Here is a 24,688-nt window from a genome sequence, read left to right on the forward strand (position 1 = left end):
TTTTGTCTCTGTCTCTGCCTGTGTGTTCTGTGGTTCTTGTGGATCCTGATTCTGTATCTTTTTTCAGAACTGCCTGTGTGATATCCATTGAATTGGACTGTATTCTGCATTGTGCACCCTTCTCTGACTAATATAGCTCTGTGAGAAAGTGTGAAATATGTTTAAATTCATGTTCTAATTATAAAGCTGTAAATATATTAAAATTTATGTTTTGATGGAAAAGACTGTAAAATATGCATTTATGAAAAGGTTTTTATTGAAAGGAATGTTGTATTGGTATCTTTTAAAGATGTTATTGTATGACTGGAAAAGTCCTGGGGAAAATTGATGGACAGAGAGATTTGGGTGTTCAGGTCCATTGTTCCCTGAAGGTGGCAACACAGGTCAATAGAGTGGTCAAGAAGGCATATGGCATGCTTTCCTTCATCGGACGGGGTATTGAGTACAAGAGTTGGCAGGTCATGTTACAGTTGTATAGGACTTTGGTTCGGCCACATTTGGAATGCTGCGTGCAGTTCTGGTCGCCACATTACCAAAAGGATGTGGATGCTTTGGAGAGGGTGCAGAGAAGGTTCACAAGGATGTTGCCTGGTATGGAGGGCGCTAGCTATGAAGAGAGGTTGAGTAGATTAGGATTATTTTCATTAGAAAGACGGAGGTTGAGGGGGGACCTGATTGAGGTGCACAAAATTATGAGAGGTATAGACAGGGTGGATAGCAAGAAGCTTTTTCCCAGGGTGGGGGATTCAAATACTAGGGGTCACGAGTTCAAAGTGAGAGGGGAAAAGTTTAGGGGGGATATGCGTGGAAATTTCTTTACGCAGAAGGTGGTGGGTGCCTGGAACGCGTTGCCAGCGGAGGTGGTAGATGCGAACACGATAACGTCTTTTAAGATGTATCTAGACAGATACATGAATGGGCAGGAAGCAAAGAGATACAGACCCTTAGAAAATAGGCGACAGGTTTAGATAGAGGATCTGGATCGGCGCAGGCTTGGAGGGCCGAAGGGCCTGTTCCTGTGCTGTAATTTTCTTTGTTCTTTGTTCTTTGAAAGTTCTGTTGCAATAAATGGTGCTCTGAAGTCTGGGGTGTGACAGGAGAAGCCAATCAAATTATAAGCCAGGTTAGAAGAAAAAATGTCAAATGTTATAAGGTCAAAACAGGTGCAAAGCTGCAGAGCTTGGCACAAGGCAGCTCTGAAAAAAAATACAAAAGCAGGATCCTAAGAACCATAGAATTCATGGGCAGTGAGAAAAGACACAGGAAAAACCATAGAAAAGGATCCAGATAGAAGAAGAAGCCAGAGTAGAAGAAGACATCAGTGAATGATGGAAGACAACATCACCTGTGTTCAGGCAGCTTTGAGGAGCAAGGATTAAAAGTGGTTTGTCTACCATCACCTAATGTTAAGTATTTTCTTTAAGCATTTATTTTGTTGACTTGTTGCACCAAATCCATTGTCTGTTGCTCTTTTTGTCTTGTCCAAGAACTCAGCTAAGGTCAGGGACCTTACAGCTCTGTCTGATCGGAAACAGATGATAGAGTAAATTGGAGTTGCACAAATGATCTCCCAAGTCTGATACATGAATGATGCGAGTTATTTTTCCTCATGTGGCAGCAAGAGAATCGGATATGCCTATGTGTGGCAGTGCACCCCCAGCACCATGCAAGCAAGCAGTGTTGGATATGCCTGCATCCCAGCACCAACCAGGCAGAGTCAGCAAGGCCCACTTCCTATGGAGCATAAAGAGGCCAGCGAGCAGTTGTATACTGCAATTGACGGCAAGGTAATGATTCTTATAATTAATTTTCAAAATATTAGATAATCATTGTTGGTTTCAACAGAAGGTGATGGATAATTCAGACATTTGGTCTAATGCTAAATTTGCCTCCAGAATGACTTAAGTCATTCAGTGAGACTAAACCATTGAATGATCTGTCCTCGTAGAATCTGTCATTAATTAATTAGTTAATTAGAGTTCAGATCAACACAAATCTCTCTCAACAGGAGCTCAGCAGGGAGGCCTCTGTCATGGTGAAATCTGTGACTTTATCTTTTTCTCTTATTTACATTATGCTTCACACATCACCTCCAAACACAGGGGCTGAGTGAGGAATCTGAAAGAGCTCAGTAAAATGAACAATTATATCTCGAGAAAAAGCAAGCCCTCAATAGAAGACCAAATTCCATGAACCGTCAAATGTCCAAATGTAATTCAGGTTTAAATTTTGTGTTTTGATTACAACTGTAATTTGACGTTTTTACACTTGAACTGCTGTGTTCACTTATTTCTTGATTTCTGCACTGTGTTTAATTTGGATTTTGCTATATACTGTCTTTTGTGTTTTTCTGTGTCACAGTCCAGACTGTTTTTAACTTCACTGCGTGACCACAGCATATACCACAGAGGTAATTTTCACTTGTTAGTGGTACCTATATGAACACATTTTACAAGTTAACACTCTGGTCTCAAATGGAACGAGCTGAGCCAAAGACCAGACTAACTGGTCACAACTTTAAACAATATAATTTTCAACATGAACCAGGTTCACTGGGCTGAACTCGAGCTGATATAATGTTCAACTGGAACCAGGTTTACTGTTCTCAACTGGAGCCAATATAATTTTCAACTGGAACAAAAATAGGTGGGAATGTGTGTTGTGAGGAAGATGCAAAGAGGCTTCAAGAGGATTTGGATAGATTTAGAGAGTGGGTAAGAATGTGGCAGATGGAATGTAATGTGGAAAAATGTGAGATTATCCACTTTGGTCGGAGGAACAGATGTACAGAGTATTTCTTAAATGGTAAGAGATAAGAAAATATAGATGTACAAAGGGACCTGGGTGTCCTTGTCAATAAATCACTGAAAACTAACATGCAGGTGCAGCAAGCAATTAAGAAGGCTCATGAATTTGAGTACAGGAGGAGTGAAGTCTTGCTTCAATTGTATCGAACCTTGGTTAGACCGCACCTGTAGTACTGTGTGCAGTGTTGGTCCCCTTACCTTAAGAAGTATATTATTGCCATAGAGGGAGTGCAATGAAGGTTCACCAGACTTGTTCTCGGGATGGCGGGACAGTCCTATGAAGAAGGATTGGGGAAACTGGGCCTGTATTCTCTAGAGTTTCGAAGAATGAGAGGTGATCTCATTGAAACCTACAAAATACTTGAAGGGACAGACAGGGTAGATGCAGCTAAGATGTTTCCCCCGGTTGGGGAGTCTCGAACCAGGGCACACAATTTCTAAATAATTGGGAAGCCACTTAGGACAGAGATGAGGAGAAATTTCTTTACTCAGAGAGTTGTGAATCTTTGGAATTCTGTTCCCCAGTGGGCTGTGGAAGCTCAGTCATTGAGTTTGTGTAAAGCAGGGATTGACAGATTTCTAAATATAAATGGCATAAAGGGATATGAGGATCGTGTGGGGAAAAAGGAATTGAAGTGGAGGATCAGCCATGATCGAACTGAATGGCAGGGCAGGCTCGATAGGCTGAATGCCCTACTCCTGCTCCTCTGTTCCTAACAAATACAAATGGTCAACTGACAGCAGTACAACTGGTCCAGTTGTCCCTATTTCCTGGTCAACTCGTTCAAGTGGACCAGTTACAACTGGTTTGGATTTATGGAATAGCAGGTTGAAAATGAATGCTTCTTTAAATAATGCAAGCATTGTGGAATGTGGAAAATGAAAGCATCGGGCTGGATTTTATCAGCCTCCCGATTTTGGGGTCGTTGTCGGGGGGAGCCCAGAAAATAATCTCTGGGAGAGGTCCGTCACGGGCCTTGACGCCAGGAAGACCCTGCCCCATATCACTGCCGGCAACGAGGCCTCGTGGTGGCAACCCCCCAACCACTCGGCGATGGAAGCTTAATTTAAATAGTAAAATAAATGGTAATTAATGAATAATGACTTACTTTGTAGCGATGGCTGTCCCACGCCAATCTTCCGGCTGCTTGCTGGACCTCCTGCACCTTTGGATCTCCGTTCGGAGATCCGAGGTGGAACACTGGAGCGGAGGGGGAGGAGTGAAGTTTTAAGGGCAGGAGTGGGGGGAGCGGGGAAATCTCTTCCTATTGGTTGCAGGGATGGTGGGAAAGGGTTGAGGGTCAAAGTTAGTAAAGTGTTGAGGGGGAAAGTTTGAGATCTGAAAAAAGTTTTTTTGGGGGGAAAGGGCGATTTACAAATTGATTACTCGGGGGTGTAGGAGAGGGAATTGAAAATGTGAATAAATATGAATGTCTATCTTTATTTTTCAACATACTTTAACTTTAAAAAATTTAAAGAGTCGGAAGAGCCTGAAGCCCTTTAAAAATGGCACCGGCACCTGCACAGTAACACCGGACGCCGTTGCCGGTGACGGAGCGCCCGCCCCATCCACGTCATTGGGGTCAGGTGTTCAGCCCCCTCCATGTTAATGAGCTGCCAGATCTGTTCGAAATCTATCCCATTTAGCACGGTGGTTGTGCCACACAACACGATGGAGGGAATCCTCAATGTGAAGATGGGACTTTGTCTCCACAAGGACTGTGAGGTAGTCACTCCTACCAATACTGTCATGGACAGATGCATCTGTGATAGGTAGGTTAGTGAGGAGGAGATCAAGTAGGTTTTTCCCTCTTGTTGGTTCCCTCAGCACCTGCCGCAGACCCAGTCTAGCATTTATGTTCTTTAAGCCCACGCAGAGTACATTCTGTGTCCTTGCTACCCTCAATGCTTCTTCCAAGTGGTGCTCAACATGGAGAAGCACTGATTTATCAGCTGAGGGGGGGGGGGCGCAGTAGGTGGTAATCAGCAGGAGGTTTCGTTGCCCATGTTTGACCTGATGACATGAGACTTCATGGGGTCCTGAGTCAATGTTGAGGACACCCAGAGCAGCTCTTCCGGACTGTAAACCTCTGTGCCGCCACCTCTGGTGGGTCTTTTCTGCCGGTGGGATAGGACATACCCAGGGATGATGATCGTGGTGTCTGGGACATTGTCTGTAATGTCAGGCAAACCCCACCTGCCAAGACTGAGGCACACATTATTCCACCACATGAACATTAAAACATAAAATTACCGGAAAGACAATTCCGTGGTAACAGACAATGTTGAAACAATGGGGATCCAGCTTCCCCAATACACAGAAGTGGTCAAACCAGTTTTAGTCACATGGCTAACTGGCTGTTGCAGAGAAATTTGAACCTCCAACAAAGATGTGAAGAGCCTGTTCCACAAAAGGAGCTAGTCACATGATCAATTGGCTGGGCACCGTGGGAGTTTTTTTAAAATTTGAACTCCCAACAAAGGGAATTGAGTCAGACAAAGCCGTGTGCTCATGGAGTAAACACCTCTCCTAGAAATGAAGCAAGAATTACAGCCTCTCTTGTCTGCCTGCCTTCATCTCTTCCCTTGGAACCAAATCTTGTGAAAACATGTGAAACTCAAAGAGAGAAGAGTTTGCCACATGAACAAAGTTTTAAGAAGGTTACTGGGCTCCACGAATCACAAGACCATATCTTCAAGAAGGAATACAGCAAACTCGAGAAACGGTAACAAGATATTGCCTCAAACTGTTCTACTTATCTTTTCTTCGGCTAGTTTCTATTCCTATCTGCATGTTTATATTGCGTGTGTATGCTAGCGTGAGCGTGACATATATCTGTAGGTGTGAACCGTATTAGAGTTTAAGTTTAATAAATTTCCTCTTTCTGCTTTAAACCAAAGAAAGCCTGTGTGTGCTCAGTTCTTTGCCTTATAATTGGAAACTGTGAACAAGATTTAACAAAAAGGGGAGCTCAAAACACAGTGTGTTTAAAATTAAACCCTGTTACTCTCAGACCAGGTAAAGTCAGCCAAAGACCCCTCGACACATTGCTCACCTGGTCAAGACAATAAGGTATGATTCCATGAGTAGAACTATCTCAGGCTGTTGCTTGACTATTCTGTGGGACAGCTCTAGCCTAGGCCGCTGGATTATTAGTCCAGTGTTATTACCACTGAGCCATTGCCTCCCCTTTGGCTGAAAGGTATGATTATGTGAGTATGACAGTTTTCCCAATTTTGAGACAAGTCCCAGATGTTAGTGAGGAGGAATGAAAATATAAAATATTGGAAATACTCAGCAGCTGAGGAAGCATTTGTGGAGAGAGGAACAGAATTACCTTTTCAGTTTGATGAAGAAATGTAACTGTTTCTCCGCATATGCTGCCTGACCAGCTGAGTATTTCTCGCATCTTTTGTTTTTATTCCAACATCTGCAGTATTCCACTTTTGCGTTAGTAAAGAGGACTTTGGAAGATTGACTGAGCTGGGCAAGCCTTTGTCCTGTCCAAATCCAATGCCTTGGTTGATGTCAGGTGGTCTGTGCAAATCAGGTACCCCCACTTAATGTGACCCATCAAGCAAAGCAGTTTACCAAGTTTGGCAACTATTGTGTATGGAAGGCTATTTAGAGCATAGCCGAGAGTTAATTACTCGGTGAGTAACACAAACACTTCTGAACACTTTCCTATCTCTTTCTTTCTTTCTTTCTTTCTTTTGGGCCTCCTTATCTCGAGAGACAATGGATACGCGCCTGGAGGTGGTCAGTGGTTTGTGAAGCAGCGCCTGGAGTGGCTATAAAGGCCAATTCTGGAGTGACAGGCTCTTCCACAGGTGCTGCAGAGAAATTTGTTTGTTGGGGCTGTTGCACAGTTGGCTCTCCCCTTGCGCCTCTGTCTTTTTTCCTGCCAACTACTAAGTCTCTTCGACTCGCCACAATTTAGCTATTAGTGGCAGTTTTTTTACCCTAAGCAATGGATATGTGCTGCTTACTTATGCACAAATGTAGTTTACACAGTTCTGTGCACTTGTTTGCATTTCATCAAATTCTTCCTTATGTGTTCACAAACATTGAATTCCAAATGTTAATAAAAGAATATTAATGCCTCCTGTAAAGTAATTTTAATGCATTTCACTCTACCTCCTCAAATGTAATTTTCTCATCCCCAGAGCCTGGAAAACCACCTCCAATATCAAGTAAATGCATGTGAAATCCAAGGTGAATCTGTGAAATAGGGAAAAGAAATCCAATTTTGGTATATCGGTCTAGCATCAGCAGCTGTCGTGTTTACCTGTATTTTTCGCTCAGGTAAAACTTACTCTTATTTTGTAACCACCAAGTGCAGTAATATAAAAATGATCAATAGTTCACTTCCACCATCCAATGGCATATCATTTTTAGCCTGCCGGTATGCAGCATAATTCACATTCTAGGTAATACTTGCTTCATATATTTTTGTAAAAACAAAGCTAGACAAAAATTGTCCTAACAAGAATGGAGTAACAATACCTTTGGTCACAGTGTGTATCAACAACAGAGCTAAAATTATTTTAATAAAATATTTTAACAAAAGCATTATCTGTTTAAAATAAATGTGTTGATCACTAATATCACACAATCTGCTTTCATTCTTATCATAAAAGCATTAGTGAAGATTTCCTCATTTTAACATTCTGATGAAACTCTAAATGAAAACATACCCCAATATCAAAGACAACACGTGCATCAGCTATGGCACGAGCAAAAATCTTTGCATCAGTACAGCCACTTCCAACATGAAAACTGTGAAAAGAAGAGATATTTTTAGACTCTAACTGACACACATCTAAGTACATCTAAGGAATATTTATCTATTTATTCCATACGAGTGCGCTCAGCACCAGGGCACAGTTTGCCAGAAATGCATATAATATGGTAAGGCAGCCATTTATATCGTTTCTAATCTCCAATGCTATTGTGCTTGTCAGCTGTGCAACCTCTTGAAAATGTCCACATTTCTGCAGTTCAAAATACAGCACAATGTGCCTTGAACACACATTCCTGCTGACCCGATTGACCCCTCTTGCCTCTAACTGGGCCCCATGTTAGTAGTGGAGGGCTGAATTTTCCTGAGAGCTTTGGGAAACCAATATCAGGTCCATTTCCAGGTCCCGATCCCGCTCGAGGTCATTACGTGACATCCGGCTGAATTTTGTTTGAGGCAACCAATCAGTGGCTCGCCTCCACGATTGCCGTCCAATTAGGGACAGTGGGCACATTCAGGAGGCGGGAGCTAGATGATGTAGGCCCCCTTTAAAAGGCATCTGTCAGCCATCAGTGTGGCTGAAGGCAAACTGTATTTGCAGACTGTGCAAGGGTTCAGTGCAGCAACATGGTAGGCAGTCGTGGAAGGTGGCACCACGATTCAGCAATGCCTCTCTAGAGGTTATGTTAGAGGTGGTGAGAACCCGGAGAAACTTTTTATTTCCAGAGAGCAGCAGAAGGGGCCAGCTATACAGGCTGGAGGTTGTTCAAGAGGTCAGCAGCCGCAATGTAATGTGCAGGACATGGGTCCAATGGCAGAAGCACTTCAATTACTTTTTGAGGTCTGGCAAGGTGAATAACATGCAATGCCCAGCTGGCAGCCATGAAGAAATTACATGATCTATACACCTCTGAGCAGATGGTCCTCAAGGCAGGCATTGCCTCGGAAACTGAGGACATGTGCGCCCAGGTTGACTGCTCACCTGAGGGAAGGGCTCACAGCACTTTAGCTTTTGGATGATGTTGAGTTAAACCCATGGACAGTAAATTGTCATGATCAGTACATGTGAATGTCTCTCAAGATGATCAGGTAGGAAGTATCATAGTCATAACACTCTTGATCTTCACCTTTCAGGAAAAAAGAACACACAATGCCCGCGAGAGGAGTGGCTCTGGGGGTGGAGTGCCAACTTGGCAGTACTGATGTTAATGGAGGAGGAGGACCTTGACATTGGCAGATTGGCCACAGGGCAGGCAGTCGCCGATAGCAAGACGGACGTCTGGCAGAGAGAAGGTGAAAGCTTCTTGTCTGATTCATGAAAGCAACTTCGAGCAGCTTCCTCAGTTGTGCAGTTGTATCCAGTAGATCACAGTTGATGGTCAGCCAGATGTCTGATGAAGGAGCTACTAAGAGATGGGAGGTTGAGTAAATAATGTTTTCTCTCTTCCACAGGGCCAATGCTGGAGGAGCAGCAGCAGACAAATGTGGCAGTTGCGCTGACGTCAGAGGATAACTAGCAATCTGAGGATCCATCACAGGAGTCAAGTGAAACCCTCCACCGGTGCAGATACATGCACCTCAGTGGGGCCTCAGATGGGTTTAGAAAGGGTAGCGCAACGTGAACATCAGCATCATGTCACATGTGAGCAAGAGCAGGTGATGGAGGCAGAGGCAGCTATGGGCAATCCTCATCGGAGGACAGGGAACAGCTCCAGTCATGCTCGCCTGGCCAGAGGTGCTGAGCCTCAGGGGGTCACCACGGTTGGCTCTGCTGCACAGGGGAGGAGTAAAAAGTGTGGGAATACAATATTTATAGGGAATTCAATTGTAAGGGGAATAGATAGGCGTTCCTGTGGAAGAAAAAATAACTAAAAATGAAAGTAAAATGGGGGGGCTGTCATGCTCTGAAATTATTGAACTCAATGTTCAGTCCGGCAGGCTGTAGTGTGCCTAATCGGTAGATGAGATGCTGTTCCTCGAGCTTGCGTTGATGTTCACTGGAACACTGCAGCAATCCCAGGACAGAGATGTGAGCATGAGAGCAGGGGGGAGTGTTGAAATGGCAAGCAACCGGAAGCTCAGGGTCCTGCTTGCGGACTGAGCGGAGATGTTCCGCAAAGCGGTCACCCAGTCTGCGCTTGGTCTCCCCAATGTAGAGGAGACCACACTGTGAGCAGCGAATACAGTATACTACATTGAAAGAAGTACAAGTAAATCGCTGCTTCACCTGAAAGGAGTGTTTGGGGCCTGGGATAGTGAGGAGAGAGGAGGTAAATGGGCAGGTATTACACCTCCTGCGATTCTTCCTTTTTTTACATTCCTTCTTACATTTTTTACAATCTTTTTTTGCATTTATTTCATTTCATCTTAGTTTGTTCAGTTTGCTTACCCACTGTTTTTTTCAGGTTGTTTTTCTTCAGGTTTGCACTTGCTGCTGTTCAATATTCAGTGTATTCACACCTAATCTATACTAATGCTTTGTCTTTCAACACACCATTAACATATTGTTTGCCTTTGCTCTGTGACCTTTTGGTCAGCTATGTGGCCTGGTCCAATCTGCACCTTCTCCTTTGTTATCTCTTGCCCCACCCCCACCTCACTTGTTTATAATCTGTGACTTTTCTAATATTTGTCAGTTCCGAAGAAGGGTCACTGACCCGAAACGTTAACTCTGCTTCTCTTTCCACAGATGCTGCCAGACCTGCTGAGTGATTCCAGCATTTCTTGTTTTTGCCCCTAGAACGACTGCCTACCTTAAAAATATGGAAAAATAATAATGATGAAACAAGTACCTCATGTGGATAAAATCTATGGCAGTATTTACTGAGCTGCACTATCTTGTTGAGCTGGTAAATAAAAAATTTCGATACAATTGTTGCAAATTGACATTTAACAAGGAAGCATTTTCCTACCTAACCCCAACGATGTCCAAATCCAAGGCCTTTGCACATTCCATCAGCTTTCTGCACTCATTTATAGATGCTCCAAACTTAGCACATAAAGGGGACATCGAATCATTTGTGCGAATGCGAAGAACCATTCTGAGGTAGCAATAGGAAACTGGATGTGAACATTGCAGAGTAAAATAACATTGCAATAATCATAACAAACAACAATATGTCATAGCCTGTCTAAGGAGGGAGCAACACAATGGCCAGGTACTTGGATATGCCAGGATAGAGGGATTTTCAATGGTGTAGGGAGATATCAATTGAACGTAAGTGCCTTGGCGAGCCCCCATGTCAATGGGGAAAGGTACAGGAACCACAAGAGCTACTATTGCAACAATTTGCAGCTGGTGTACGACCATGCACAGTACAACATGTTGGTGAATGCCTGGTATTCTAACATTAGACACAATGCCTTCATTCTGAGGCAGTCTGCTGCTCCTGCCATCTTTGCATCTCCAAGAACAACCAGAGGGTGTCTGCTCAGGAACAAATGCAACCCTCCGTACCTGTAGCTGATAACTTCCCTCCACCATTCGACCATGCGAGTGGGTGCATATGAGAGCCATGGAGCCACCAGGAACATTGTGGAGCAGTCCATCGGCATGCTGAAACAATGCTTCCAATGCCTGATCCTATCCGAGACGTCTTCCAGGACATGCTAAAGCATGTCTCTACGTTTGGGTTGGTCCTCCACAACATTGCCATCATGAGGGCACAGCCATTGCCACCAGGAATCCTGTGGACACCTAGGAGGGGGAGGAGGGGGAGGAGAAGGAGGAGGAAGAATATGTAGGGAAGAGGCATCCGGGACACCTTCATTCCCAACAGGATATCCAAGATGGCTCGTGCAGACTCCCCTCCCCAAGGACAACTTCCCTTTATCATCATGTCTCCACCCTTTTACTATTTATATGCCTACAGAAGACTTTTGGATTCCCTTTTACGTTGGCTGCCAGTTTCTTATTCTCTCTCTGCTGCTCTTATTTCTTTTTTCGCTTTCACTCTGAACTTTCCACATTCATTGATTGTGGCGTACCACATTTGACTTCATCATCCCAAGTCAGGGAGTAGAACAATCAAATAGAACTTCCACTCCTGAAGGTAGTTTGTGTGTATGGACTTTGGATGGAGAATTTTTTGATCAACTCACACACATTGTTCAGGCTTAAAAGGCAAACGTGAAAATTTGGGAGATACCAAAAGACACAGCTGCCTCTGAAACTGTAACGACATGCGTCACAACTTTCAGGAGAGCAAGGATGAGGGATAGACTGGATCGGAAAGTGCAGGGTCATAATTCCATAGGGTACCACACAACCATAATTTGCAATTACATTGTGTCCTTAAAACAGCAAAAATCCCAAAGGAGTTCAGTCAGTGGAAAATGGATACCAAGTAATAGTGGAAGAGTTTGGAGAAATGACCAGAAATATGGCTGAAAAGAAAGCTTTGAGATGGGTTGAAAGGCGGGGTGAAAAGCAGTGAGGCAGAGGTTTAGAGAAGGAGTTCCAGAAAATGGAGGCAAAACAGCTGAAGTTTTCTGCCACCAATGATGGAGGGAAGAGAGGGAAGGGTGCACAGGAGATCAGAGTTGAAGACATGAGGGCTGTGATGCAGAACAAGAAATTATTATTGTGTAGTGGGGCAAGGCCATGTAAATACTATGTAAATGAGGATGATGATTTTGAATTTAATGCCTTCTGGACAGGGAGCAGTGAAGCTAAGCAAGAACAGACATTTACCACAAATATTTAAATTGAAATTGTCAAGTTCAACAGCTGATTCAGGCTTACAAAGAGATGCAGTCTACTCACTTGGCAGTAGGATGGCTCATTGAAACTTTGAGCAGTTCACCTTCATTATCGAATGTCATCATCTGAACCCCATGACTGGCAGCGTATTTAATATGAGAGTTCCCCTTGCAGGGATTTGCATAAATAATTCTCTCTGCGGGGACCCCAATGTCTTGTATCAAAGCAATCTCATTCTGGTTGGGGAAGAAAAGCAAGTTAGGTTACATATCTGGCAGAGTTCTCTTTATTCTTTAATTTACATTTGCCACACATTATAGACATGCAGCAAAGCTTAACAGGTGCTGAGGAAACCATACACTGAGCACACGTTATGATGATACAAATAACCATATGTGGCCTCTGAGTCCTGCACCATGCAACACCTCCGGGCCTGCTCTATTGTGTATATATGATCTGAAGCTAAACTGAGAGTCAGTCCCTTACCACAGAACAACCATGGCCCAGCATCAAACGTCTGCAAAAATTGATGGGTGGGCTCTGATGTATAGCAGATGTAGGGAAGAATCAATTGCTCATCTTCATTCTGCAGCCTCCACACACTTTCTGTGGTGACCAATGTCCCATGACATTAGGACGTGTAAGGGGAAAACTGATGAATGGAGATCATGGGAAACTTGGCGTAAAATGTATGCACCTGAAATTTGAGAAAAGCTTGAGACACAGAGAATCACATGAATAATCTAATCAAGAGGTAGATGAGTTCAGGGGAAAAAGGGCAGGGAGTCATATGATAATATGATTAAGGAAAGATGAGATCAGGGAAGAGCGAAAGATGAGATGATGTAATTAAAGCAACAGCTTGTCAAGTAAACTTCTTGTAACTGTATAAATTGACTGCTCAAACATTGGACTAGTAGAACCCCTACGATCATTCGTGAAAGTAGGACTTCTTGCACGCTCGTAATAAAGATCGCTCGCTTGAACAAGACATCCGACTCTCAAAGCGTTTTTGGGTACCGGGGCAAGCCCTCACCCTTACACAGGGAATTGGCAAACTGGAGTGTGCTACACACAAGCTGCATGTAGATCTCAAGGTGCATCTAGTTGTGCATCAACATAGACAAATACCATTCCATGTCAGAAAGCAGACAGAGAAGGAACTTCAGTGCTTGCTTGACCTTGACATCACTGAGAATGTTAGGGATGAACCCACCCCTTGGCTCTCATCCATACAAGTTATCAAGAAATCCAAGATTGAGAACAAGATCAGAATCTGCGTCGATGAGCAGTCACCAAACCAAGCAATATAACGAGAAAGACATTTGACATCGGCACTTGACAATATCTGAGAAAGCAAATTGTGCCAAGCTATGTGCTAAACCTGATTTCAATGCAGGTTACCATCAAATCGAGCTTGCAGAAGAGTCGAGGTATCTTACAGTGTTCTCCATTCACATCATGCTCTTTCAATACAAGAGGCTCAACTCTGGAGTCAACTCAGCAGCTGAGGTATTTCAGCACATGATTCAGTCTGCGTGCACTGCAATGACTTGAGGACATGCTGAATATCAGCAATGACATTCTCATCTACAATTGCACTGAAAGTGAACTCGAGACACACCTACATGCAGACCGACAATGTCTTAGAGAAGCTAACCTCACCCTGAACAAAGACAAATGCCTGTTCAATGAAAGTAGAATCAAATTCTTTGGTCATGTATTCAGTGGTGAACAAGTATCACCTGATCCACAGAAAGTTGAAGCCATAGCAAACGCTGCAGATCCTACAAACGTGCATGAAGTCCGGAGTCTGGGCTCATCACGTACTGTAGTCCTTTCATTTCTGACTGCTATGATGTCTCCTGCCCGGCGCAATCTGACAAAAGAGCCCACCAGGTGGGAGCAGACTAAATCACACAAACAGGCTGTACAACAGATCAAGCAGTGGTTGCCAGCAAGTTGCAAAAATGCCTACGTTGACCCTGAGAAAACCACCCAGCTAATCATAGATGCGAACCCTGTTGGTTTAGTGCAGTTCTTGTGCAGAAAGACAAAGAGGTCACCCATCAATCATTGCGATGGCAAGCAGATTGTTCACACCTGTAGAACAATGATATTTGCAGAGACAGAAGCACTTTCAATCACATGCAGCACTCTACACTTCCATCTCTATTTGTATTGAAGCAAGTTTGAAGTGATAATCGATCATAATGAGCTTGTTCAACAATCTGCATTGCAAGCCATTTATTTGAATAGTGCATTGGATACTCTAACTACAAGAGTACAAGTTCCATGTTCGGTATCAGCCAGGCAAGCTTGACCCAGCGGATTAACTTTCACACCACCTTAGTCACAAAGAACAGACTGTCAAACAACATCTTAACTATGTGAGTGTAAATGCGCTGCCAAAGTCACTAAAATTAACTGATTTCAAAGTGGCAACAAAACAAGAAGCATTGCAGCTATGTATGACAGCTATGAAATCACAAAACTAGAAAGGCATGATTGAGAGAGAATCTACAAACTAAATTGCTCACACGCTATAAGTCTTTGGCATCACATTTACATTCACATAGTTAAGATGTTGTTTGACAGTCTGTTCTTTTTGACTAGGATGGTGCGAAAGGTAATCGGCTGGATTAAGCTTGCCTGGCAGATACCTAACATGGAACTCGTACTCTTCACAATGTTCGGAATGAGCTCACAGTTCCAGCCTCTTTTGATCTTGTGTTACATGGCAACTGCATTGTCATTTCAGTCATTGAGAGAATATGTTGTAGAAATCGCACTTGAGACAAACCAGGGAATTGTTAAAACCAAGCTTCATCAATGACCTTCCTTCAATCATTAGGTCAGAAGTGGGGATGTTCACTGATGATTGCACATTGTTCAACACCATTTGCGACTCCTCAGATACTGAAGCAGTCTGTGTAGAAATGCAGCAAGACCTGGACAATATCCAGGCTTGAGCTGATAAGCTGACAAGTAACATTCATGCCACACAAGTGCCAGGCAATGACCATCTCCAACAAGAGAGAATCTAACCATCTCCCCTTGACATTCAATGGCATTACCATCACTGAATTCCCCACTATCAACATCCTAGGGGCTAGCATTGACCAGAAACTGAACTGGAGTGGCCATATAAATACTGTGGCTACAAGAGCAGGTCAGAGGCTAGGAATTCTGCAGTGAGTAACTCATCTCCTGACTCCCCAAAGCCTGTCCACCATCTACAAGGCACAAGTCAGGAGTGTGATAGAATATTCTCCACTTGCCTGGATGGGTGTAGCTCCAACGACACTCAAGAAGCTCAACACCATCCAGGACAAAGCAGCCCACTTGATTGGCACCCCATCCACAAACATTCACTCCCTCCACCACCGATGCACAGTGGCAGCAGTGTGTATCATCAACAAGATGCACTGCAGCAACGCACCAAGGCTCCTTAGACAGCACCTTGCAAACCCATGACCTCGACCAACTAGAAGGACAAGGGCAGCAAATGCATGGAAACACCACCACCTACAAGTTCCCCTCCAAGTCACACACCATCCTGACTTGGAACGATATCACCGTTCCTTCACTGTCTCTGGGTCAAAATCCTGGAACTCCTTTCCGAACAGCACTGTGGGTGTACCTACCCCACATGGACTGCAGCAGTTCAAGAAGGCAGCTAACCACCACCTTCTCAAGAGCAATTAGGGATGGGCAATAAATGGTGGCCTAGCCACCAATGCCCACATCCCATGAATGATTAAAAAAACCTCTTCGTGAAAATGTTGAGTTCCTGGGAATTGACCACATGGTGGAACACAAAATCAGTGTTTGCCATGTCAAGCAACCATAATGGCAAATTTTTAGGATCCGCTCAACATGTCTGAGGTACCTGCAGGCCCATGGACTGAAGATAACATAAACTTTGCAGACTTTCCCACTGATGAGCACTTGCTTGTTGTAACTAATGACTAAAGCAGATTCCTAGTTGTCAAAATAGTTACACCTACGTCAGAAAATGCAGTCATCCCAAAGCTTGAACAGATTTTCACTTTGTCTGGAGTCCCCCAAACAGTGACAAGCGACAATGGACCCCATTCACCAGCAATGAATTTTGTAACTCATCTGGACGAACCACCTGGGCTTCAGTCACCGAAAAATCACATCCTGTTGGCCAAGAGCTCATGGCGAAGTTGGGCGATTCATGCTTACCTTGAAAAAGTGATGTGTACAGCTACTGCTGAGAGCAAATAGTGGAAGTAGGAGTTGCATCGTTTTCTTCACAATTACAGAGCAATTCCTCACGGTTAACTGAGTGGGCAACAAGATAGCAAATGAAGTATAATGTAGGGAAGTGGAAGTTGTTCACTTTGGTCGTAAAAATAGAAATGCAGAAATGTTTTAAAAGATGTGAAACTAGTAAGTGTTGATGTTCAGAGAGACTTGGGGGTACTCGTACAAGGAACGCACAAAGTTAACATGCAGGTGCAGCAGCCTATTAGGAAGGGAAATGGCATGTTGGCCTTTGTTGCAAGGGGATTGGAGTACAGGAATAAAGAAGTCTTACTAAAATTGTACAGGGCTTTGGTGAGACCACACCTGGAATACTGTGTGCAGTTTAGGTCTCCACATTTAAGAAAGGATATACTTACAGTGGAGGCAGTGCAGTGAAGAGTCACTAAATTGGTCCCTGGATGAGGGGGTTGTCCTATGATGAGAGGCTGAGTAAGGTGGGCCTATATTCTCTGGCGTTTAGAAGAATGAGAAGTGATCTAATTGAGACATACAAGATTCTGAAAGGACTTGATAGGGTAGAAGCTGAGAGATTGTTCCCACTGGTCAGGGAATCTAAAACACGGGGACACAGTCTAAGGATAAGGAGCCAATCATTCAGGACTGAGATGAGGAGAAATTACTACATTCAAATGGTTGTGAATCTTTGCAATTCTCTACCCCAGAGGGTTGTGGATGCTCCATCAATGAATACATTTAAGGTTGGGATTGATAGATTTTTGGTCTTGCAGGGAATCAAGGGATATGGGGAGCAAGCAGCAAAGTGGAATTGAAGCCCAAGATCAGCCATGATCGTATTGAATGGCGGAGCAGGCACGATGGGCCATATGGTCTACTCCTGCTCCAATTTCTTGTGTTCTTATGTTCTTGTCTTGACCACTGTATAGCCTCCAGCTATGCTCATCTCCACACATCCCATGTGCACACATCTTCCTGAGCTACCCCGCAAAGCTAATGATCAGCACGTATATGAGCATGTTTGAGGACAGAAAGATCGCTTGAAAGCAAACGCAGAGTGAAACAAGAAATTCAGAACTACACTGCTAAAGCCAGGAGACAAAGTGCCTGTCAAGCCTGATGGTCATGTTGGAAAGCAATGACATCCAGCCATTTGTTATGACCAACACAAAAGGATCCCTGATCACTGCTAGCATGGTTCGCAAATCATCACACGAAACGCATCATTCTTCAAAGTGTTGCAAACACCTTCAGCAAGCATTGTGTCCAATCCAAACATCAACACTTTGGATGAAGCACATGAGTTAAATGAGACACCTGATGTCTCACGTCAATATTCTACTCGTGAGCTGAAATAGAGTCAGAGAGAGATACAGCACCGAAACAGGTCCTTCGGCCCACTGAGTCTGTGCCGACCATCAACCACCCATTTATACTAATCCTATATTAATCCCATTTTTCCCTCTTCCATCCCCACCTTCCCTCAATTCTCCTACCACCTACCTACACTAGGGTCAATTTTTTTTACAATGGCCAATTTACCTATCAACCCTCAAGTCTTAAGCATGCGGGAGGAAACCCACACGGTCACATGGAGAACTTGCAAACTCTGCATAGGCAGTGCCCAAAACCGAACCTGGGTCGCTGGAGCTGTGAGGCTGCGGTGCTAACCACTGCGCCACTGTGCCGCCCTCAAATGAGGAAGGGCTCGTACGGGATGTCTGCTATACCTAAGCAATTATGTTACAAACTGAAGTAATGTCTGAACAGAACAATGTAAGCAAACCATTAAAACTCTCATTTACCATGAAGGGGAGGGATGTAGTGTATTGTTCATTTGAGGTCACCGTATGTACTTGGTGTAGCATGCTCAATGTGCCACTAAAGGGAGTCGATAATAACGTTTCAGTTTACAGCAACAATCCAGAAGGTAGTGAGTGTCGTGTGTTTCTTCCAGAGATTTACAATAACAAATCCACAATATGAGATCTTACAAATATAAATTTACAGCCTGTATCTTGATGAGCTGAGAAGAACTGAAGAATTGGTAGAAATAAGCCAATTATATTTCTTTACCTAGTTGAGGTACTAACAGCCAACTTTTATGTCCTTGAAGTCATCATCTGGGAAATCCCTCTACCAAGCAGATTGTGTTTCTTGAGATTAATGTAGCCATTCAGGCATGCCAATCAAAGGCTTAAAAAAATCAGTTTGGGCGCAATTCTAATGGTTATCCCAGGATCTCACCTGCCATGGAACTGTACCAAAGTTCACGGAGTTGGTGAGGGGTAACCACATGCATATTTTTGGCACATGGGCAACCAGAATGATTGAGAGGTGATACACTTTGGAAGGAGTAATGTGACACAAAAGTATTCAATGAATGGCCGACACTGGGAAGTTCTGAGGAACAAAGGGACCTTGACGTGTTTGTCCATAGATCTCTGAAGGCAGAAGGGCAGGTTAATAGTGTGGTGAAAAAGGCATATGGGACACTTGCCTTTATCAATCAAGACATAGATTCCAAAAGCAGGGAGGTCATGTTGGAAATAAAAACAAGAAATGCTGGAATCACTCAGCAGGTCTGGCAGCATCTGTGAAAAGAGAAGCAGAGTTAACGTTTCGGGTCAGTGACCCTTATCCGAAGAAGGGTCACTGACCCGAAACGTTAACTCTGCTTCTTCTCCGAAGAAGGGTCACTGACCCGAAACGTTAACTCTGCTTCTCTTTTCACAGATGCTGCCAGACCTGCTGAGTGATTCCAGCATTTCTTGTTTTTATTTCAGATTTCCAGCATCCGCAGTATTTTGCTTTTATTTTAGAGGTCATGTTGGAGTTGTATAGAACTTTGGGTAAGGCCACAACTGGAGTACTGTGTGCAATTCTGGTTGCCACATTATAGGGAGGATGTGATTGCACTGGAGGGGGTGCAGAGGCAATTCACCAGGATGGTGCCTGGGATGGAACATTTAAGCTATGAAGAGAGGGTGGATAGGCTTGGGTTTTTTTCACTGGAGCAGGGAAGACTGAGGGGTGACCTGATCGAGGTGTACAAGATTATGAGGGGCATGGACAGGATGGAAGGGAGCAGCTGTTCGCCTCAGTTGAAGGGTCAGTTACGAGGGGTCACAAGTTTAAGGTGAGGGGCCAGAGGCTTAAGGGGGATTTGAGGAAGAACTTTTTTACCCAGAAGCGGGTTGCCTCACATCCTTTAAAAAGTACCTGGATGAGCTATGTGCATAGTCACAGAGACACCTTGGGCTGGATTTTGTTCTCCCTCAGGCATCGTGATCTGTGGAGGGGGGTGGGGCCTGAAGATGGCTCCAATGAGGCCCGCCACAGACCTCGATGCCGGCAGGGCCTGGCCCAATCCTCCCGGCAGCAAAGAGACATCGTGGCAGCCCCCCCACAACTGGGCGATGTGACCACAAATTAAATATGCAAATCAATAAAATTAATAAATTTAAATACACTTACTTCCAATCTTGAGGGCTGCTGCGATCTTCGCCACGGCAGCCAGCACTCCCATGCCTTCAGATCCCCATTTGGGGAAACGCTGTACCACACTGGTGAGGGGTGGGGGGGGTGGAGGTAATTGTCAGTGTGGGCGGGGGCGGTGGGGTGGTCAAATACACATAATGGGTGCAGGGGATGGTGGGAAGGGTTGAACCTTAAACTTTGTGCAGTTTGAGGGGGAAGGTCAGACGTAAAATCTAAGTGTTTTGGGGGAAAGGGCAAATAGTTATTGTAATTGTTTTTTTGTGGGGTGGGAAAGGGGCATAAGAAATGTATTTGTTAAATTTTGAGGGATCTTTCTTTAAAAAGTTAAATATGCCGGCAGGGCTAGTTGCCCTTTAAAAATGGTGCCATGCCTGCGCACAAGCAGCTGACGCCATTGCTGGGGATGGACAGCCCGCCCCCTCCACGTGATTGGGGGGTGGGCCGCCCCGGCTATTTAAATGACGCGCTTAAGATGGCATCGGCTCTTTGATGTGCGGCCCGCATGGGCAGGCTGCCATTTTTTGAGCTCACCTCATTTAATCCCCTGAAAGTGCAAGTCAAGAAGATAAAACCATATGAAAGGCCAATGGCATTTTGGGTATTCAAACATAGACACATAGAAAACAAAAAGAAAGAATTATAAATTTGTATTAAACATTGGTTAGGCCACAGTTAGAGCATTGTGTGCAGATCTGAGCACTCCATTATAGAAAAGACACTAAAGCCATGAAGACTGTTCAGTGTAAATTCATCAGGATGTTACCAGGGATGTTAATCTATAATTACGAGAAGAGATTTGAGATTCTGGGAGTATTTCCACGGGAACAGAGAAGGTGAAGAGGCAATGAAATGAAAGGCTTTTGAAAGAGTAAATTGGGAAAGAGTATTTTTCTGACTGGAGAGTCAATGACAAGCAGTTATCAATTTAAAATGGTCACTAAGGGGGTATGAAGTGAGGTTTGTAGAAATTTATTTACACAGATGTTTGTTGGACTAGGGAATCCTTTGCTACAGAAAATGCCGAAGCTGGGACCATTGCATCTTTTAAGGGAAAACTGGATAAGATAGAGGGCTATCAAGATAGAACAGGTCAGTGGGATTAGTTTTGGATTGCTCTCTCAGTCAGCACAGGTATGATGGGCCAAATGGCCTCCTTTTGTGCTGTAAAATTCTACAAGTCTATATGGAATGAAACCAGGGTGTAGAAACCATTCCTTAGTGGAGATATTAACAGTTGCAGGAAACGAGAATTGCAAATTATAGGAGTCTTTCATTGCTTCCCTACCTGTCATTTATGAGTGAAAGAACACTTTCTGGGTAGAAAGGAGGTGTGAAGAGTTTTGTGCTATCTTCTGCACATTGTTGGTCAATTGCAGATGATGTTCAAAACAATGAGGGCCAGGTGGCAGGAAAATAGGAACCATTTCAGGACATTGTTATAGGTGTGGCTACCCTCGTGAGGTCAGAAAACAAAGAGTAGGTGTATGGAGGTTGCTGCAGTTAGTACTCACTCCTACAGCTACCTCTTTCCATTGAGTCTGGATCATGCCAGTTGTGGGCCGGTTTCTCTTGGGACCAAAAATACTGATTTCTCCTTTGCTGAATTTCAACCCATAACACCTCAACTGAACGCTCTGTAAATTTGAGGATCGATGCCCCAAAGAATCACCAGACTCAGACATTATATTGATCCAGGTTGTCTCAAACACAAAATAGCTTTGATGTAGACTTGGCAACTTTGCTTGGAGACATTCCTGGAGATTTGATCCTGTGGCATTCTGACGAGATGATATCTGACCATGTAAAGACTGATCACATGACAACAGATGACACGTCTTCTACAAATGTAATTGTATTGACCTTATAAAGTTTGGGTCCCCTGTACTTTAGTAACTTAGCTTGTGGTTTTGCGGCAACAGGTTTTGTGCAGCAAGTTCCAATGGCCATGAACAGGTGAACAAGGGAAATTGAAGCTTGGGGAGTGATTTGCAGAGCGGAACCAGGGGCTTGATTTTACCAGCCCCCCCCCAATGTCAAGGGTTGTGGCGTGGGGCGCGGAAAATACTCCTGGGAGAGGCGCGCTACGGGCTTTGACGCCAGGAAGGCCCGCTCCATTTTACCAGTGGCGGTGAGGCCTCTTGGCAGCCTCCCCACCATTTGGCGACAGGGACCTCATTAGCATATGTAAATTAATGAAAATTATTGAACAAATACTTACCTTGTCGTACCGGCCGTCCCGTTGTGATATTCTGATCGGATGCTGGAGCTCCTGCACCTTCAGATCTCCATTTGGAGATCCCAGGCAGAACACTGGTTGGGAGAGGGGAGCAGGTAGGTTTTCAGGGTGTGGGGGGGTGGGGGCAGTGGGGAAAACCAACGCGATTGGTGGAGGGAATGGTGGGAAGGGATTGAAGGTTAAAGGTCATAAACTTTGCAGGGGGAAGGTCAGGATCACGAGTTTACTTTTTTGGGGAGAGAGGGCAATTACAAAGTGTGTATTCATTGGGGGAGTGGGAGAGGGGATTGTAATTTTTACTAAACTTTTCCTTTTAATTTTTTAACACATGTAACTTTAAATATTTAAATTTTAAATAAAGGGCTGAAAGCCCTTTTAAAATGGCGCCAGCACCTGCGCAGTGGTGCCGGATGCCGTTGCTGGGGATGGAGCACCCGCCCCTCTACGTAATCGGGGCAGGCAGTTCGCCCCGGACATGTAACTGAGCCGCCTTGCTAGATATCGCGGTGTCTCTGCGGGCAAATCCCGCGCATGTGCCCTGCTGCTTTTGAAGCTGCGGCGAGCTGGAAAAATTCAGGCCCAGAGGTTCAAAGAACTTTGATTCCACCAGTAACTAATGGTAACTCACTGAAATTACACTGATAACTAATAGTAAATTTGTATTACCCAGATTTGCCTCACAGCCAACTGTAATACAATAACTCACTGATAATCTGTATGTAACTGGTAGTAATAGGTGTTATGCTCCGATATCCTACCTGCAACTAGCAGTAATTCTAAAAATCACTGATATTCACCCTGAAACCATTTCTAGAATCTCCCTGCACTACAATAGGTGCAGTCAGGCTCCCCAGTCGATGCCATTTTAACTGGCTTGATCTCTCTGCTTATCTCCGTTGACTCTGGTTTGGACTCAGATTGTGAAGGTGACAACCCTGAATGGAAACCTCAGTCACAGCTGATCTGTAATTGACTTCACACATCAAAGTGGAATGGCACAAACTGACTGAACCAAACCAAGAGAATGCACAGTGGGCTTGGTGTTTGTGGCACTTCTCACAGGCCCACCTGCTAAACTTAGCTCAGCACCAACATTTCTAAACCTTCACTTTTGTTATCTCTTGCCGCACCCCCACTTTACTTGCTTAAAACCTATAACATTTCTAATATTTGCCAGTTCTGATGAAGGGTCACACACCTGCTGAGTATTTCCAGCATTTCTTGTTTTTATTTCAAATTTCCAGCATCTGCAGTATTTTCCTTTTATTTCTAAACCACTCCCTGGACTCGGTATCAGACGCAGCTTTCAGTGAGGGATGTCATGGAGCGAGGATGGGAGGACAGACTGCAGTAGGAAATTTAAATCATTGATCGCCTGGTTATGCGGAAGGAAATGCTCAGAGTTATCCCCGATTCTGGGATACAGTCAGTGCTCTGTTTTGTCTGATTGGCTTTCTGTATAAACTCATCTCCGATAATGGGCCGCAATATACAGAAAAAAACATTCCAAGATGTGTGCCAAGTGGGCTGTTCACCACGTGACATCATCGCCACATTATCCAATGTCCAACGGCATGGCAGAATGCATGGTGTGCAACATCAAATTGTTAATTTTAAAGTGTAGGCAGATAGGACAAGTCCTCAAGGTCACAATGCTATACCCCCGAGCTACTCCATAAGACATGGGCTTACTGTCACCTGGAGAGTTGATGTTTGGAAGGCAAATAAGAAATACCCTGCCCAGTCATCATCCCTCTAAGTTTTCCACAGTAAAGGATATACTTCTGTCTAAACAAGGGAAGATGAAGGCATTGTATGACAGACAAGCTTAGAATTAGCTTGATTGTGAGTAGTGTAGAAGGTCAGAATCCTCAATCATGCGTTGGAAACTTGTTATCCTGCAGAGTTAGCGTGAATAGGTGACCAACCACCTTAAGAACTGCAAGTGAAGATCATCAACGGAAGTGATGTCGGGTCACACATGACCACGGAGTTGTGGGTGGAGCCCAGCAGAGAGGTGTTCAAATCTAGCTCATGCAGTAAGATCATAAGATCATAAGAACTAGGAGCAGGAGTAGGCCGTCCGGCCCCTCGAGCCTGCTCCGCCATTCAATAAGATCATGGTTGATCTTTTCGTGGACTCAGATCCACTAACCTGCGCTCCCACCGTATCCCTTAATTCCTTTATTGTTCAAAAAGATATCTACCTTAGCTTTAAAGACATTTACTGAAGAAGCGTCAACTACTTCACTGGGCAAGGAATTCCATAGATTAACAACCCTCTGGGTGAAGAAGTTCCTTCTTAATTCAGTCCTAAATCTGCTCCCTCTAATCTTGAGGCTATGCCCTCTTGTCCTAGCTTCACCTGCCAGTGGAAACATCCTCTCTACTTGTATCTTATCTATTCTCTTCATGATTTTATATGTTTCTATAAGATCCCCCCTCATTC

The 24,688-nt window shown here is 44.1% G+C and overlaps 1 protein-coding gene across 1 annotated transcript in view; it reads right to left on the bottom strand.

Annotated features, from left to right (window-relative positions):
- Window positions 1-24,688, bottom strand: part of LOC137380630 (ornithine decarboxylase-like) — a 49,186-nt gene that overhangs the window by 8,409 nt on the left and 16,089 nt on the right. The window contains exons 5-8 of the mRNA XM_068052759.1: window positions 12,315-12,487; window positions 10,462-10,590; window positions 7,506-7,587; window positions 6,946-7,029 (exon numbers count right to left, since the gene is read on the bottom strand). Of these exons, the coding sequence (XP_067908860.1) occupies window positions 6,946-7,029; window positions 7,506-7,587; window positions 10,462-10,590; window positions 12,315-12,487 (468 nt within the window). The remainder of the gene's footprint in view (window positions 1-6,945; window positions 7,030-7,505; window positions 7,588-10,461; window positions 10,591-12,314; window positions 12,488-24,688) is intronic.

Source organism: Heterodontus francisci, chromosome 2 (genome assembly GCF_036365525.1).
Source record: "Heterodontus francisci isolate sHetFra1 chromosome 2, sHetFra1.hap1, whole genome shotgun sequence".
Lineage (NCBI taxonomy): Eukaryota > Metazoa > Chordata > Chondrichthyes > Heterodontiformes > Heterodontidae > Heterodontus > Heterodontus francisci.